The sequence below is a fragment of the Sceloporus occidentalis genome, unplaced genomic scaffold (assembly GCF_023333645.1).
Source record: "Sceloporus occidentalis isolate IW3139 unplaced genomic scaffold, rSceOcc1.0.p SCAF_45, whole genome shotgun sequence".
Lineage (NCBI taxonomy): Eukaryota > Metazoa > Chordata > Lepidosauria > Squamata > Phrynosomatidae > Sceloporus > Sceloporus occidentalis.
Window position 1 is genome coordinate 4,868,188 of NW_028317025.1, and position 19,480 is coordinate 4,887,667.

Consider the following 19,480-nt stretch of genomic DNA (forward strand, 5'->3'; position numbering starts at 1 on the left):
GGCCTTAGCAACTGCTGACTGACATTGCACATTGTTGCCTAACTTGTTGTCTATAACAATTCCCAAATCCTTCTCATTTGTCATTACCCCTAATTAACTACCGTTTAGGGTGTAGGTTGCTTGTGCATTCGCTACCCCGAAGTGCATAACTTTACATTTGTCTACATTGAATTTCATCTGCCATTTGTGTGCCCAGTCTATCTAGATCCCTCTGCAGCACTGTAATATCCCGCTCGCCCTGTATAACTTTACCTAGTTTAGTGTCATCTGCAAACACAGAAACATGACTTTCAACGCCTACTGCCAGGTCATTTATAAATATGTTGAATAAAATTGGTCCCAGAACAGAACCCTGAGGGACACCACTTACCACTTTTGACCAGCTTGAAAATTTACCATTTCTAACAACTCTCTGTTCTCTATCTCTAAGCCAATGTTCTACCCAAGAACAAGAATTTGCATCTAGACCAATTTCCTTCAGTTTGAATACTAACCTATTGTGTGGAACCGTGTCAAACGCCTTGGCAAAATCCAAGTAGATTACATCAACTGCAACACCCTGATCGACCTGATTGACAAATGCATAGAATGCAATTAAATGAGTTTGACAGGACCCATGTTTCATAAAACCATGCTGATTTTTGCTAATAATACTGTTCTTCCCAAGGAATTCTTGAATATTATCCCTAAACAGCCCTTCAAATACTTTCCCAGCCACGGAAGTTAAGCTCACAGATCTATAATTTCCGGGCGCAGAGTTTGAACCTTTTTTGAAAATAGGAACCACATCTGCCTTCCTCCCATCCTCCGGTACAATTCATGAAAGAAAAGAATCCCGAAAGATTAGAAACAGAGGTTCACTTATTTCCTGACTCAGCTCCTTAAGTACTCGTGGGTGAATACCGTCAGGCCCCGGAGCTTTGTTAACATTCATTTTCTTTAGTTGCTGCAGCACCTTGTCCTGAGCCATCCACTCACGGTTTGACTGAAAATTTTTCTCAGTGGTCCTATGTATATCCATTGTCACCTTGTCGGAAGACTTGAAACACTTAATTTTTTCTCATTAGTCCAACCTAAGTAATATTAGTTTAGCTCTCTCTAAACAAATGTAGTTTTGTTTTTCTTCTATTGTGTGAAATGGACAAACTTCTATTTTCCCATGCAGCTAGTGCTAGGGGACTGCAACAAAAATGTTTGCTAAGATCCAGACAGACAAGTGTAGCACTACATGTAGTGGCGTATTCAGATACTGAATATTTGCTTACAAATACCTTTCCGATAACGTGTAAACTCCCCCATCTTGAAATAACAAAATATTTCTCAGCCACTGTCAGTTTACATTTTAGAAGTAGCCGTTAACGCACTATAACATTTCACCATTAGAGGGTGATATTGACTAATTTAGATACTGTGTTGAGCTTATAGCCCTGGAGATACATAGCATTCCTATATTTCACAAGCTAGGTGTAGTAAAGTCTAGATTTTATGAATGACACGGAGTCAAGTATTATGCATACGTCTTACTCCACAGCAGCAAAGTTAAACATTCAATGTATCTAACCTTTTCAGTCCCAATGGTTTTCATAACCAAAGTAGGGCTTCAACAACTAATTGAATCGATTTTATCGAATATTAGATGAGTTTTTTGGGGTTTTTTTTTTTTTTTTTTTAGCAAATTCTCTGAAGTGACTATAACACTAACATCCAGATTCCCCGCAGCGCTGCAGGGGACCTGGATCCTCCTCTCTGGCAGCTGTTGGGCGTCTGTGCGATGTGCACAGAAAACCTCCGCTACTGCCCTCCACTTCCGCTGGGGCTTCTATGACAGAGCGCCGGCGTGACATGACTTTCCGGTGCCCAGTCATAGAAGCTTCAGCGGAAGTGCCGGGCAGCAGTGAAGGTTGTCTATGCGCATAGCACAGACGTTCACCGGCTGCCCCGCTAGACACCAAGGAGTCTGGAGCATGGGGGGGGCAGAGTGGCGTAAAGGGGACTGTAAGGCATATCTGGGAGTGGCAAGCCTGGGGTCAGATGTGCATAACTGGGGGGGCAGGTTGGCAAATAAAAAGATATAAAAACAATAAATGCATAGTTTTTATTAAATATGAAAAAATAGTTTTACATGTGAAATTAATATTTACTAGTAACTTTTTTTAGGTATTAAAACCAAGTTTGAGAAATATTGTTTGGTTTCTTGTACCTTTTTAAAATACCGCTTTTATTAAAATAAAAAGTAATAAATAAAAAGGCGATTAGAGAAATGCCATTGTTATAAAGAGATAAAATAGTTTTTTTTTATTCTGCTGTTTGTTTTAAAACCCAGTTCACTAAATTATTGTAAACCAATGAAACATTTGCATATTGTTTTTTTTAATCGATTAATCAAAAATAATAATCGGCCAACTAATCGATTATGAAAACAATCGTTAGATGCAGCCCTAAACCAAATGACTGAACTCATTTTTGTCATATGTTTGTTGTTCATTCGCTTTTTCAATATTTTACGAACCTGCAGAATTTATCACTTTTTTTTTTTTCCAGGAAAAGTAGTAATGCCTTTTACAACAATAGAAATTCATAAAAATATATTTATTGAGTTTAAATGTATTAAATTTGTATATTCCAGTGGCCCACATCCATGCTTTACATATTACTCCATATTACGTTTTAAATACTATTGACTTTGGCTTTGGGGGTAGTGACTTTATTATCTTTTATTTATATAGCACCAACAATTTACGCAGTGCTTTTTACACAGTGGAAGCACTACTGAAAGGGAATGCCCAATCACGTGTTCGGACATTCTTTGAATGAGAGCGTACCGGTGCTAACAGCAAGCACCGTTGCACAGAATCGGTCATCACAAAACAAGTGATGGTGGCTTCTGCCAAGAGGAGAGAGTCCAGGCTGTCTGATATACTTGTCTGTCCTAATGGGCTTCTTGCCACAAGTTTTAAGCATTTACAGGTACATCATAAGGGGACTGAAAGGGTTAAAATGATCAGGATAAAAATAACACCCATATGCATACACTGCCCCTCAGCCAATCAGGGTGCACTCAGTTCTATAAAGCCTGTGATCCAGTCACCATCTTACTCTTTCTTTGAAACCGAGAACTTTCCAACTGCAACTTCCAATGAGAAAGGCAAACAGCAATTGCAAGGTCTGGCTCAGGTTGAAGCGAAGAGAACAAAAGCAATTCCTTTGGAACCGACTCTGGGCCTCAAGCTGAAAAGAGCAGGGAAACAATGATCACAAACATGACAGATGGTGAGCAGGTACCGTCTCACATACTTGCTTCTGTGTCCTTCAGAAAATCTAACCTTTATTGCACCTAGCTTGTAAAATCTTTTTTTTGTAAATCAAAATTTTATTGGTTTTCAAACATTTTATAACACAAAGTGAGAAGGGGAAACAGAAACCGAATGGGGAAGGGGAGGAAGACAAAAACAAACCAAAATGGACAGCGCATGACCTCAGGAGTACAGAACGAGACCCTGACGCAGCAGGGCGAAGCACAGTGGCACAACCCAAACAGTAGAATCACGACAGGAATACGAGACCCCAACACCAGAAGCCCAAGGCCCCAGCTCAATTAAGGCAACAGAGATTGGGTGGAGGGATCCAGAAAGTACTGGGACCAGTAGAACCAGGTCTGCCTATGGCGCTCACCCTGTCTATCAGAGCGGGCCACCAGCTCCTCCAAAGCGCGCACTCTCTCCACCCTTAGGATCCATTCCCTAAACGAGGGCGGGGTGACAGAAGCCCAATGCAAGGGAATCAAGGCTTTAGCCTCATCCAGCAAATGGCGGAGCACAGACCTCTTATACACCTTAACAGGCGTGGTGGTATGATGGAGCAGATAACTGGCAGGCTGAAAAGGAGGTGGAGAGTCAGTGAAACTCGGGAGGACTGCCTGGATAGCTTCCCAGTAAGGAACAATAAGGGGGCATTCCCACCATATATGAAGAATCGACCCCACCGACAGTCCACACCTCCAACACAACTCCGAATGGTCAGGGAACATGCTATGCAGGCGAGAGGGGGTACGGTACCAGCGCGTAAGCAACTTGTAAGAAAGCTCCTGAGACCTGGTGCTAAGAGAGCAACCATGTGTTAAAGAGAAAATCGTCCCCCACTGTACCGCTGTGAAGGACACCCCAAGATCCGATTCCCACTTCCCCACATAGGCCGGCAAAACCCCAGCCCCCACCCTCAAGAGCAACTGATACAGCAGGGAAATCCCATGAGGAGGAAGAGCATCTTTCAAATGGAACGATTCAAAAGGCGTGGGGTCTCTAACAAGGTTGTGTTTCTGAGGAATAGACCCAACATAAGCCCTGAGTTGCAAATATTGCAGAGTCTGCAGCGCAGTCGGGTCAACACCCCCAACAATGGTCGACAGGGAGCGGAGTCGCGTCCCTTGCATATAGGACCCCAACGTCGGTGCATCTCCCGGAGCCGATAGCAGAAAAGAACCCCCCGACATACCCGGGGGAAAGTCAGGGTTAAACCGCAGCGGCGTCTGCGGCGAGGGATAGGTGAGTAGCCCGGAACTACGGGACACAGAATGCAGAACCGCCAACGTAGCCAAAAGAAAGGGGTGACCCCCCGCCTGCCTCCGAGCCACAGCCGGCTCAAGCCACAGAAGCACCTGTAGCGGCACAGAGGCGGAGGCTGCTTCCAGAGCCACCCACAGCTTATGGGCAGGGCGGTAGGTCCACTCCAGGGTACGCAACAGGTGGCAAGCAAAATAGTAGCTGCGAATGCAGGGAAGGCCCAAGCCCCCCGCATCTTTAGGTTTCTGCAACAAGGCCAGAGCCAGCCTCGGAGCCCGTCCCGCCCAGATAAAGGAGAGGAACAGCGCCCTCAAGGAGGAAAAGAAGGCACGCGGCAAAACTATCGGTAAGGCTTGGAGCAAATACAGCACCCTGGGGAGGATGTTCATTTTAAGAGTATTCACCCTGCCCACCCAGGAGACAAACAGGGAACCCCAAGACCGGAGATCTTTCCGGATCGCCTCAAGAAGAGGGGGAAAATTAAATTCATATAAGAGGGATACATCATCCGCCAACCAGACCCCCAAATGCCGCAGTTTACGCACACACCACCGGAATGGGAAGGAAGAAGCCAGAGCCTCCACTTCAGCCACAGGAAGGGAAATGTTCAAAATTTCAGATTTGGACAAGTTGATTTTCAAGTTAGAAAGACAGCCGTATCTCTTGAACTCATCCATCAGCACAGGTAAGGACACACGTGGGTTCACAAGGGAGAACAACATATCATCCGCAAAAGCCACCGTTTTATGGTGCACGCCCCCTCCCACCACACCGGTAACGTCCGGATGAACCCGAACAGCCTCCAGAAGGGGCTCCAGAGAAAGGACAAAAAGCATAGGGGACAACGGGCAACCCTGCCTAGTACCGTTAGAGATAGAGAACCGGTCCGAGAGGGCCCCATTAATACGCAACCTAGCTGACGGGCAAGTATAGAGAGCGGACACCCAGCGCAGCATATGCGGGCCAAGGCCCACCGCCCCGAGCACCTCAAGCATGAAGGTCCAATCAAGCCGATCAAAGGCTTTCTCGGCATCCGTAGATAGCAAGACAGCCTTGGCGTCCGACCGCTTAATTAAATGGATCAAGTTGACCGCCCTCAGGGTCCCGTCCCTACACTCCCTACCAGGCACAAACCCCGACTGGTCTGGATGTATCAACCCAGGGAGAAAGCGCCCAACACGCATAGCGAGAACCTTGGAAAACAGCTTTAGGTCCACATTGAGAAGGGAAATAGGCCTATAATTCCCACAAAGCTCCGGATCCCGACCTTCCTTCGGAATCACAGAGATCGTAGCGGCCAAAGTGTGGGGGTGGAAGCCCGCACCATCAAGAATGGAGTTAAACACAGCTACCAACTGGGGGCTAAGGACAGAAAAGAAAACCTTGTAGTAACTTAAAGACAAACCATCCGGGCCCGGGCATTTCCCCGGTTTAGAGGACTTGAGCGCATAAGCCAATTCCTCACTGGAGATCGGAGCCTCCAGCAGCTCAGAGTCGGTCGGGGACAAACGGCGCGGCAAAAAACGCGACAAATACTGGCGAATAGCCAGTCTGTGGCCCTCAAGCGCCTCAGGGGCATCATGCGTGGGGGAATGATTATACAGGGCGGAATAGAAAGTAACAAATTCCTCGGCTATAGCCGATGGGAGATAACGCATGCGACCACCCGGGGAACGAATTCTGGGGATGTAGGACAGCTGCCTCTTCCGACGCAAAGCGCGAGCCAAGTACTTCCCAGGCTTATCCCCATGCTCATAAAAGATGGCCTTAAGCCTATCATAATGCCTCTGAGATTGACCATGAAGTATATCGGCGAGGTCCGCCCGAAGCACAAGCAAACGGTTAAAGTCACTGTCACGCAAAGTATCCTTATGAATTGCCTCCAAAGCTGCTATCTGCACAGAAAGATCACTAAGCTTCTGAGCAGAGGCCCTCTTCTTCGCAGCCCCCATCTGGATAAACCGGCCACGAGCCACGCACTTATGAGCCTCCCAAACCGTAGGAAGGGGCACATCAGGGGTAACGTTGGTCAGAAAATAGTCGCGAAGAGCCGCGGTCGTCGAGTCCCGCACCTCCACATCAGACAGCAAGGACTCATTCAACCGCCACGAAGTCTGAGTGGGACGAGTCAACGGGGATGCAAGCGTCAACTTCAGAGGGGCATGGTCCGACCATGTAATGGAACCATAGCTGGCCTCCTTCAAAAGGGACAAATGGTAGTGCGGGAGGAAAAGACAGTCAATGCGGGAGTATCGTTTATGCGGGACAGAGTAAAAGCTAAAGTCTTTGTCAGTCGGGTGGAGGGCCCTCCAACAGTCAACCAACTGGTCAGCAGTAAGTAAAGCATGAATCCTCCGCAAAACCCCAGATGGGGTCTGGGACGTCCCCGTAGAAGAGTCCAGTTTGGGGTGGAGAGCCACATTGAGGTCGCCCCCAAAAAGCAATAAACCGTCCTGAAAGGAACGGAGTATCCGCAACGTCTTAGAGAGCCACGCATGTTGTTTCACATTAGGGACGTAAACATTAGCGAAGGTATAGGCCTTCCCGGCCACCCGGCCCTTGACAAAAATAAATCTACCGTCCGGATCAACAAGGTGCACAACATCGGTAAGCGGAAAGTGTCTTGAAAACAAGATCGCCACCCCCTTCGACTTAGACTGGGCGTTATTGCTAAGGAAAGCCACAGGATAATCCCGGGACATCAAACTAGGGTGGGACGTGCCCCGAAAATGAGTCTCCTGCACAAAGGCCGCCGAGACACGGTGACGCTTCAGATCACGAAATAGAGCCGACCGTTTCTCTGGCACATTAAGGCCCTTAACATTGATTGACAGTATAGTGAGATCAGCAGGCCGACAAGCCATGACGGTGTCCACAAAAGACAAGGGGGGAGGAGAGAAACACTAGGAAAGGGAGACGAGGAAAAGGGAAGGAAGCAGGTACAAACCGACCCACAAACGCACAGACAAATAAACAAGAAAAAGGGAGAAGAGAGGAGAACAAAACCCTCCCTACCAAAAAAGTACCAAGGGCGTCAGCTGGAAAAGAAAACACAGTAGGACCAAAAATAAAAGGACCACAGTGTACTACCAGCACGGCACGACGCCTACGGTCAGAGGCGGAGTAACGGCCGAAAAAGAAGCCGGACAAAACCAAACAAAACAAAAAAACCGCAAAAGGAACAACAAACATGAGACCACCCATCGGTCCCCGGCCTGAAAGGTAGCGTGTCGTAGCAACAGCCCCCCAAGGGGAAACGAGCGAGAGCAAGTAGAACCCCAGGCAGAAAGAGGTAGATAGCGCGGCACGCCACCCCCCACAGAGACACCAAAGCAGAGGGCAAATGGCCTCGCCGACAGCACAGCGCAAAGAAAATAAAAACGAAAACTATAAACCCCCCGACCCCCCCCCCAAAAGTGCCGAACCCCCTACCAACAGAGGACCACCCCCCGTTGAAAAAGAAGTGTTGCTCGTAAGGAGAAAAAAGCGAGCAATCACCACTATCAGCACTCCCCCATAGACAGCAGATCAGAGGGCAAGCGGCAGCATCACTACAGTAGCGCAACAAAAAGGAAAAAAGAAAACATAAACCCCTCCCCGACCCCACCCCCACCCAAAAGAGCCGAACCCCCCAACCAGGACGGGAGCACGCCGAAATGCACACAGAAGTGTCGCCCAAAGATAAAAAAGGAAGTGAGCAAGCGCAGAGCGCTGCACTCCCACAGAGATGGCATAACAGAGGTCAGAGGCAGAACCAAACTATCAGCGCAAAAGAAAAAAAAAAAAAAAAAAAATACCTAACCCCCCCCGACCCAACCCCCACCCAAAAGAGCCGATTCCCTTCCCCTACCCTTACTAACCACACCTAGAGCCAGCACATGGACACTCGAGGCAGAAGCCCCGGGCCCAGATCAGCAACAGATATAGGAGCGTGCCGGCAGCGAATGTAACGTACACAATAAAAGTACACACTCACAACCCCCCCCCCCCCAACGTACACAAAAAGGAAAAGAAAACAAACATAGTCCCCAAAAAGTAAATAAACGTGCGCGGCGATACGGTAATAGGCTCCACACAAGGACAGAAGTGCCCAGGATCGGGATCAGGAGAGCGTCCACAAGTGCGGCATGAGGGCCCAAGAAGACCCAGCCAGAGTCACCAAACAGGTCCCGAGAAGGTAAGTCAGAAGCCCAAGACCAACACGGACGCCTGACCGCGGGCAAAACAGCAGGGACGCAGCTCCTGAAGTTATTCCTTCGGGTCCGTCGCCTCCGGAAGCTGCATAGACAGCCTGCCGCGACGGGCTACACGGCCCGGTGACCGCTCCCGCCGACGTGAAGTCCCTCCAAAACTAGCTGCACGATCCGCCGGAATGGCGGGCAAGTCCCAATCCGGAATCCGAAGAGCAGGCAGGCGGAGATCCCGGAGGAAAGCAGGCAACTCCCGATGAAAGCGGAGCGAGAAAATAGAACCTCCTGAGCGCACGTTAAGGCTAAAGGGGTAGCCCCAATAATACTGAACGCCACGGCTCCGGAGTTCGGCTGTAAGGGGTCGCAGCACTCTGCGATTCTGCAGGGTGATGTCGGACAGGTCCTGGAAGAGGGTGACCCCGGCCCCCTCGAAAGCCCAGGATCCCACCTCTCTCGCACGCCTCATAAGCTGCTCCTTCAGCCGGTAGTCGGTCACGCAGCAGATAACATCCCTCGGGGGCGCCGACGGGGGACCCCTAGGCCTCAAAGCCCTGTGAGCCCGATCCAGAGAGAGCACAGTCTCAGGAGGCCTCCCCAAGAGGCTGTTGAACAGGCGGACCACAATACCCCTAACATCTTCAGGGGTGTCAGAAGTGACCTCCGGAAGGCCTCGGATCCGTATGTTGTGCCGTCGGCCCCTGTTATCGAGGTCCTCCAAACGCCTCCTGTAATCGGCCAAATAATAAGCATGATGAGCTGAGGATAGCTCCAGGGCCGATGTCCTCTGGGCCTGCTGAGCCGCTTCAGTCTCCCGGAGCGTGAGGCGACGGTCCACACCGTCCAGATCTGCCCGAAGGCCCGCCACCGCGTCGGTCACGGTCTGTTTAAGCTCCGAAAGCAGCGTGCTAAAGTCCTCCCTCCACGGAGCAGAGGAGAAAAGCTGGCGAACATCCGCGGAACAGGTAGGTACACCGGCCTCTCCGGACACTGCATCTTCGCGCCTGTCCCCGGAATCGCGGGAGCTCGAGGGCGACGCTGCCTCGTGGTCTTCAGGCGCCTGCGAGGCCAGCGCCGCTGGGGTACGAAAGTACTCCCTAAGGGTTGCCACCGACGACCCGGCACCCTCCCCAGGCACCGACGGGGCGGAGGACTGCCGTCTATTACGAACCATGGTTGCGATTGATAGCTAATAAAAGCTAATATTACCGGGGGACCGACGGAGCTCAGGTCTCAAGCAGCCATCTTCTCCAACGGTCGGCCACGCCCCTAGCTTGTAAAATCTAGGGATTTTATATCTGCCATTGAGGATCAATGATTATGCAAGTTCAAAGCTAATGAATAACAACCTCTGACAGATCTTGAACAGTACGGGAGAAGGAGAAGCGGTTTGGGGAACTCCTCAGGAGTTCCCAAGGAGTTACACTTGCCTCCCCTCTGGTCGTCCGTCACTCCACTGGGGGCACAGCTGTGCGGCGAGGCAGGTCCCAGGAAATTGATGGACTGCTGGAGGCGTGGCCATGATGTCAGTTGGAGGTGGGGGCTTGAGTGGTGCCAGATTTAAAAGCCAGTCTGTGCTACTCTCAGGCACCCTGTTGTGGTCTATTCTTGTGTTCCTGTGTATTGCTGCAAATTTATCGGTGTTTTGACCCTTGCATTTCCCCTTCTGTTCTGATCCGCTGGTATTCCTCATATTGCTGTTTCACCTTGCCTTACGATTCTGTACCTCTGCCCGTGATTCCTGTGTACCGACCCGGCTTGTCTGACTACCTCCTCGTGTTTTGAACCTCGGCTTGTCTGACTACCTGCTTCGTTACCGACCTGGCTGCCCTGACCATTCTTCTGGAATTAACCCCTTCTGTTCTGATCCGCTGGTATTCCTCATATTGCTGTTTCACCTTGCAAAGTACTCATTGCATACCTACATTCTGCCTTCACAGAGGCCCCCTCACTGTTGGGATCATCTAAGTCCTGGATTATAGCTGTTGGGGGGGGGGCCCTCTCACTCTCTCACTCTCTCTCTTCAGTGGTTCTCCGGGCAGACAAACTTCTGCGGGGAGTGCTTCAAGTGTAGCAGACGCGACATATTACAGGAATGGTTGAGGGTGGGGCAACTGCAGTTTAATGTTAAGTTAAAATAGATGCTTATCTTTATGTTCCTATCCACCCGTCTCAGCAAAGGTTTCTTCGTATAATTGATTCCTTGAGACTTATTTCCAGTTTCAGGCTCTTCCAATTGGCCTCAGCCCCCTGGGTTTTTACAAAACTTCTGGCTGAAGTAGCAGCCCGCTTTAGGGAAGTATTGTCATTCCATACCTGGACGATTGGCAAATCCGGGCCCACTCAGCTCCTGTGCTTCTTTTTCATCTTTTGGTGTTATCTGCACTCTTCAAAAGCTTGGATGGATCATAAATTGTGAGAAGTCAAGTATCAGCCCTTCTCAGCAAGCTACATTATTGGGACTTCAGTTGGATACTTGTCTAGGAAAGGCCTTTCTTCCTGTCTCCAGCATAGAAAGCTTTCAGTCGGTGGTGATTAAAGTGCTTTGCTCCCAAAAGACTTCCATAAGGACTTTTGTGTTTGATTGGCAAAATGCCTTCCGCAAGGTACACAGTATGCTAGGTTCTAGGCCACTTCAGAACACTCCAGAATTACATTCTGCATCGTTGGGACAGAAGCTTTTTTCCTTCAACTATCTCATTGCCCTTCTTCCTCATGTCTGAGCTTCTCTTACCTGTGGACTTAGACACTTTATCAGTAGAAAGAAGGTGGTTCATTCCAGACAACGAGATTCTGACTACCGACACAAGTATCTAGCGATGGGGAGACACTTTTTTTTCTAGAGGGGTTTGTGCAAGGCTGCCGGTCTTCTCTCAAAATGTCCAAGGCTTTTAGCGGTGGAGAACACTCCTCACCGTTGGGGGACCAAAGAATCGGGCAAGAACGTATTGGTACACTCAGACAATGGATCCGCAGTAGCCTATGTCAACAAGCAGGGTGGCACCGGAAGTCCGCTCCTGCTCTGGATTTCTTTCAGGCTGTTCCTTTGGGCAGAAGCACATTCCACCACATTGACCTCGGTCCATGTGAAATGTGCCTTGAACACTCCAAGCAGATTTTTTGAGCGTAGCTCTAGTCTTGGCAGGAGAACTGTCTCTGAATCTCCAGATTTATAGTACAGAAGTGGTGACTTCCATAGATTGATTTAATTGCCTCCAGATGCAATGCTCAAGTCAGAACGTTTCTTCCCTCAACCTGGGAGATGAGCCTCTGGCGGTGGATGAATTTCCAGCTCGCTTATGCGCTTCCACCATTTCCTGTAGTCTCTAGTGTCTCAAGATTGTAAGCTTGCGAGCAGGGCCCTCTCTACCTAATGTATCTGTTTTCTTAGTCTGTCAATTTTCGTCTTGTCATGTACCTTGAATATATGTATTAAGCGCTGTGTAAATTGTTGGCACTATAAAAAAAATAAAAATAATAATGGTTCTGCAAAATATCAGACAAGATCAAGCTTCAGGTATCCTCATAGCTCCAGACTGGCGGATTTGATCTCCCTTAGTCCCAGACCACCTCTGTGCCTTCTGGTCATAAGGAACCTTCTTTAGCAAGGACCAATTTTACATCCGAAGCCAGAAATATTTCACCTGATGGGTTGGATGTTGAGCGGAAACTTTTAAGAACTAAAGGGTTGTTTGCTTAAATTACAGAGACCCTTTTGTTAAACCGCAAACGTGTCACATCTCTGAGGTATATTAAAATCTGGAAGAGATTCCTTTCTTTGTGCAGCTACAAGGGTTTGCCAGTACTTCATGTCCTACTAATTTGATTTTAGACTTTTTTTTTTAGGAAGGTTGCAATTCCCCATTACAACATTCTACCATTAAAGATCCAGATTTCAGCCATCAGTGCATTTTTGGGGATGGGCTAGTCGCCTTATCTGCCGTCAGATGATTTTCTAGTTCGGATTAGGCCTTGTCCCATTTCCAAGATGATTCCCTGGGACCTTAATTGGGTACTTCGCAGTTTCACACTACTTGAGCCTCTTCAATCAGTGTTTCTACACCTTCTGTCCCTGAATAGAGCATTTCTGGTAGCTATCATCTCCACTACAGGCCCTATTCATTCAGCTTTCCACAGGCATCGGGAAATTTTACCTACATTCTTTTCATCTCAGAGGAGACTGTTCTGCATTTCTTGGATTTGAAAAGCTGTCTTCTGATTTATCTAGAGCAAACCCAGTCCTTCAAATACTGTTTGTAGCTGTTTGTGGCCTTTTCTGATGGGAATGTGGATGTGAAAAGGATAACCTTTCTAGAGGTGTGGCTAAAGTGAAGGCCAATGTGAAAAGGAGCAGCAGAAGAAGTACCGTATTTGCTCGATTATAAGACAAGGTTTTTTCAAATGGTCTGAAAAATACCTCTCGTCTTATAATCAGACCTCAAATACAGCGCTGCAGGGGACTTGGATCCTCCTGTCTGGTAACCTCAGCTGCTGCTGGCACTTCTGCTGGCGCTCAGTGATAGACGCCCGGTGTAAGTGCCAATAGCAGCGGAGGTTGTCTACGCGCATTGCGCATACCCTCCCCGGCTGTCAGAGGAGAATTCCCCGCGGCACTCGCACTCACTGCCCCCACTAGACACCAGGGAGTCAGAAGCACTGGTAAGCCATAAGGCATTTCTGTAGGCAGAGTGCCCCATGATATGCCTTTTAACCCCCTTAATGCCACTCTACCTCCAGAAATGCCGTATACCCCCTATATGCCACTCTGCCTCTTGAAATGCCTTATACTCCCTGTATGCCACTCTGCCCCATGATATGGGCATATGGGCTTAGTCCCATGTATGACACTGCATAAAGTATCATATAGGCAGCCAATAGGAATAAATTAACTAATTTGACTAATGACCTAGCTTGAGAAATAGGTTAACTATACAAAATGGCTAGTTGGGCCCAGCTGACAAAAATGCAATATCTACTGTGAAGGGCCAACTTGGCATTTTCTTAGAGAAAAAAAAACTCTCCAGTGTGTAATGCACACACAGTTCCGTGTATGAAATGTTTCCCGTTGCTGAGCAATTTCATGAAGCCTTTAAAAAAAATTAAATAAATAAATTGGTGAGAATTGTTGACTTCAATATGTGATAGACCTACAATTCGCTTGGACCATAGATCAAGGCTTAAGGAGAAAATGTCGGGCCAGGAAATGTATTAATTACTCTAGGACTGCTGCGCATCTACGGATCTTGTTTTGTTAGAGGTAAAATAGTCCCATTCAAATGTATAACAATTACAGCTATGCATTTCACATGAATAGATTATAATTCTATAATTGTTTTAAAATGTTGTTCTGCTAGCTGCTGAAGGTCATAGTTCCGCTTTCAAATTGCTTTGGTTAATGATTTTTGGTTAATTACATATTAACCCAGGGGACCAAATAATTATCTAGCTCTAGCTGAGCATGTTAATCAGGACATATAGAAAAAAAACAAGCTCTTTAGGCCATTCCTATTGCTTTTACTGTTTCCATGTGTGACATACTTCACCTATTACTTTCACTAACATGTAGCACATTTCACTGTTTTGTGGTAATATTATACCAGGCTTGCTAAATGGCTGGCCAGCTCATCTTCAGTGTCCTCCACTTTCCCTTGATTTTAGATGAACAGATTGTAAAAAGCCTTGTGTGTGTGTGAGCCCCCTGATGCAACTGGTCCTATGGGTATTGTGCTACTTTTTTGTGGCATTAGACTTTATATAAAAAGACTTTACAGCAACACACCAAATTGTACCCGTAGAATGTCAACCTAAATTAAGTGTTGTAAATTTGTACCAGAAAAAAATACAATATTGGTAATTTCCTTTACAATGAGTTACTGTATGTATATTATTCTTAATAGCAACCTTACAATGAATTGAAAACATCTATATTGCATGTATATTTCACATTAGGCAAAGCAGCAAGATATTGTTTTATTTCAAAACAAATCAAAAGACTTTTTTTTTTTTTTTTTTTTTTTATTGGTCATTATCAGCTTTTTAATATCTTGCTGTTTTATTTTTCACTAACAGCTATTTACTTGTTTCAGACTGAAGCTTTGGCGCCCTCTGTCGAAGCCAAAGAAACTTTCAAAGACAATTACCGAACATTTGCCTTGGCTCTTGACTGTACCAGACACCAACTGCCCATAAAGGATATTCATATTGCTGGCACCCGGCAGAGATACCTTGGTATGCAAATTTCATACATTATTCCAGTTTGTGCTATATCTTTTTCCTTGCTGTTTGCCACCTCTTCCACAATGACTAACTATTGGAGAGGCTAAAAATGTTGATCTAGCCGTGGCTTCTTTCAGGGCATACTTTTTCTGGCTGAAAAATAAAGCAAGGATCTTTGCGTCTCTCGGTTGCAATTAGTCCCTTCACAATAAGATTTTCAAACCATTTTTTGGACGGGAAACAAAAAGGCAGTGTGTACATTAATTTGTTGCCTTTCTGCCTGAACGGAGCTGTTAGAAGTTTTGAAATTCTGAGCATAACTCTGCACAGCCCTGTCTCCCACACTTTGTAGACAACTCAGAGAATTTCTGTTCATGCAGAAGTATTGCTCTGCCCACACACACATACACACACACTCCATATCCAACAAAGTATTCACTTACACACTTGGAAGGAAAGTACAGCTACTGTTCACTTGTTGTGTAGGGCTGTCCAACATAAGGTCCAATTAAAAAAGTAGTGCATTGAGGGTAATATTTTTATTTTCTATATCGCTGAATTGATTAGGAAGCTCTGGAGCCCACGTCCATGAAGAATTGTATTATCTAGGTTAAGCTTCTTGACGTGCTTCACATAACCGGAATTACAGTAAAGTTGATAGTTATCTGATCATTCCTACATACAAAACGAGCAGTCTGGGTTAACTCAGATTTTGTGTCTGCCTGGGGGCTGCTCTGCATCACGTTACGGTGGCAGGGATTTACCCTCCTGAAGGCAATGGACAAACAGAAGTCGGGCTGTATGCCAAATAATAATAACATTGTGGCCACGCAATGATGACCATTCTTTTTATTAGATTTCGGAAGTTGACTTTTTGTACCTGGAACCCTATGTTTACAAATGGTAGTTTATTTAAACCGTCAGAAACTAGAATCAATTCTGGAACTCTGGCAAAAAGATGGAATTGTATAGACATGACCAAGGAGTTGAGCATTGCCATTTGACACATTACAGAGAGGGATATGTGAGCAATGAAATGCGTGGGGGTCACCACCCACTTAGCCACCCACTTCAATTTATTTCAAGTATGACTTAAACACACCCCACACTTAGCATTTGGAATGAGTAATCAGGGCTTTCCCATTTGGGATGTTTGGCACACCTATTTTAATTTATGGTATGACTTAATGAATAGCAGATGCTTTATACCATTTTTCTGCACTGCTGCTCAGCCCTGGCCATATAGTAACTGTTAAATTGGTAAATATTGCTGTTATCTGCAGTCATATACAATGTAGTTTTATTTGCATTAATTTGAAAAAACCTTTTAAGAAATAGATTACTCCAAAGGATTTCTGTTTAGCCCCTGTACTGTACCTTATTGCTTTGAAAACACTTAAACACTGGAGCATATTAGGGTTGTGGCTTTGGCAGCAGGGGCTTGTGTTACCTCTGTCAGATGTGCCTGCACTTTGACCTGATGATCCGCATGGCTTACATACACAGATCTTTTACAAGAACACATCTTAAACCATGCATATAGTGCTTGAATCAACTAAAGCATTCGGCAGATCAATACCCTGGTGGAATAACCTGTGATGGTCCTACCTATCTGAGACTGTATGGCCTTATTACCAGACTATTCTTAAGCATTACTTAAGGCTTAATGTTCCATTCCTACGTACAAATGAGTGCCAAAAATCCTATCGTGACAAAACTGAATGTCATGAGTTAAGTAGCGGTTTGCCCGTGCACACCACTAGCCTGTCAAAGGTTGAGTGCATATGCATAAGGATCTGTGTTAGCGTGAGTGTATATAATATACATGTTTGTTAGAGGGAGTGTGTGTTGGTTTAATTGTTTGTAGCATGAGTGTGTATGAGTCCGATGGGGCCACTTGGCTTTACTTGCTCCCTCTGGGCCAGAAGGTGTCAGCCCTCCCCCGGTTAGATCAGCTGGCTGGCACTTTCCCCCTTGCTGTTATGAGCCCCAATAAGAGGAAAAAATAATAAAATATATATTGTGTGGGTTATTTTGTGTGTGTGTGTGTTTACTGTCATGCCTTATTTTTAGAGAGAGTATAACGCTTTGTAACTGTAATGTATACCTTCTTATGTGTGCCCTATAATTGCCGTAAAGATAATGTTATGGTTGATTGCTGTATAATTCCATTATGACCACTGGCAGTTGAAGTGAATAACACCGATAGACTTGGTTTTATGGCACCTGTCAGTGCTTGGGATATATTTGGCAGCAGGTGAACATTTTGTCTTTAAATGTGTTAAAAGCAGGATCTGAGGATCTGAGTGACTTTGAGAAGGGCTAAATTGTGATGTTAGACGACTGGGTCAGAGCATCTCCAAAACTGCAGCTCTTGTGGGGTGTTCCCAGTTTGCAGTGGTCAGAACCTATTAAAAGTGGTCCAAGGAAGGAAAAGCGGTCAACCGCTCAGGGTCATGGGGACAGCCAAGGCTCATTGAAGCATGCTGGGGGGGGGGGCGAGGCTGGCCCGTGTGGTCAAATCCAACAGATGAGCTACTTTAGCTCAATTTTCTGAAAAAGTTAATGCTGGTTCTGATAGAAAGGTGTCAGAACACAGTGCATCACAGTTTGTCGTGTATGGTGCTGGGTAGCAGCGGAGCAGTCAGGGGGCCCGTGCTGACCTGTCCAGTGCCGACAGTGCCTACAATGGGCACATAAGCAAAAGAACTGCACCACGGAGCAATGGAAGAAGGCAGCCTGTTCATTCATATTTTATTACTGGTCACATGATTAAAAAGCAGTCCTAGAAACTGGAAAAAAATAACATTTGTTTTTCCAATGTTGCGTTAGTTATTCGCACGGATAGACAAAACTGTAAAAATCTGTGCTACTAAATAGAATCATATGCTTAAGTAGCCCCCTCACCTCATGACAATGTAACTTTTTTTTGTTTTTAGCATTCATTTGTGGCAGTATTAAGAAATGTAGATCCAGTACTACTGGCAACACAAGGTGAAACATTGCATAAATATTGTCATTAGCTTATTTTGCTCTTATGTATGTGTTTAACAGAGGAGCTGCAGAAACACTTGGAAATCTCCAAATCACTCCTGGACGATACTGTATCATCCTCATCTGGGGAAAATGCAGAATTATTTGGCACAATCAAGGACCTGGAAGATACTGTGCGCAAGACTGATGCAGAACTTTCACGGTACTTAAACTGATGGGGGTTTTTGACCACTTGTTGACCAAACATTGCCTATTTTTTGTGCTGCATAATGACCAGGATCTGCTGTAGACCAGAATCTAGATTTTGTTAGCTTCGACCTACAAACTGCCCCCCACAGCACCTCTCCTAAATGCAACTTACCCCCACTAATTTCCTGGAAAGAATGAAATAGTGCCTTTTATAGCCTCCCCTAACACGTCACATTTTCTTTACTGTTATTCAGGCCTTATTTGGCCATCATTGCCTGCCAGATGAGAGATAATTGCAACAGATAATTGCTCCCACAGAAAACCATCGGACACAGCACAATAAATTGGTTTGTAGTGGGAATCCTGACATGATGGGATGTAATAAGATTCATCAGCCATCCAACAGAGATCCTGGATAACTATGCTAATCCTGGACTGTTGGAATGAGTGGAATGCATGGCAGCTCACTCGGCATGGGGTGTTATGAGTTAAAGCAAAAGTAGCCTGTGGTTTACAGGTGACATGCCGCTGATTCATTAATTAGAAATCTTTCAACGTTGTAGAGACATTCTTTGTAAAATATTTTCCTCTCTTTGCAGGACTTTCCACCAGGTTTTGGACTTATCATTCAAAGTCAACAAAGAAATCTCTTTACAGAACCAGAGTGCTGTGGAGGAAAGCTGTGAGCTGGATGTGGTGAAGCAGTGGTATTTTGACCAGGCCATTCCTTAACCCTACAAACATCCCTGAAAATAGGTTGTTCATTGCAGTTGCGAACACGGTCTACACTATACAGAGCACTGGTGTTTGATATTTTTTTTTTTCTTTATACTGTGGAAACGAGTTTTCCAAGCTTTCTGGTGTTCGGATATATTTAGTAAATTATAGTAAACATTGTGTAATTATTATATATCAATATTAAATGTTGCCCCCAAAATAAGATTTACGTTCATGCCGACCTTAATTCATACAATGTTTCTAATCATGAACAGCCCTGAATGAACATCTTAACATCCATCTAGTTTCTCCCAGGCACAGAGAGGAAATTCTGCCCCTGCAGTATGTTCACACCACAAACTGTTCTTCTACGATCCTGTATTGTTTTAGAGAAAGACTGACATTGAGGAAAGAGAAATCAAAGGGCAGTTATAATCTGGAGTTCATAAAACCTTCATGACAAAGGGTATTTTGCCCCTGTAAACCCTAATGCATTTGGACAGTGATCTCGAATCAATTGTTTGCCTGTACATACTAGGTGTTCCATTCTGTGTCACTTGCCTTGTATATCAAATGTGGTTTTGTCTATGATTAAACTCATTCAAACATTTTTTGTTG

The 19,480-nt window shown here is 45.9% G+C and overlaps 1 protein-coding gene across 1 annotated transcript in view; it reads left to right on the forward strand.

The window, feature by feature from the left end:
- Positions 1-18,877, forward strand: part of LOC149289505 (HAUS augmin-like complex subunit 8) — a 46,869-nt gene extending 27,992 nt beyond the window's left edge. The window contains exons 11-13 of the mRNA XM_089490552.1: positions 14,833-14,974; positions 18,017-18,158; positions 18,745-18,877. Coding sequence (XP_089346678.1) covers positions 14,833-14,974; positions 18,017-18,158; positions 18,745-18,877 — 417 coding nt within the window. The remainder of the gene's footprint in view (positions 1-14,832; positions 14,975-18,016; positions 18,159-18,744) is intronic.
- The last annotated feature ends 603 nt before the right edge of the window (positions 18,878-19,480 follow it).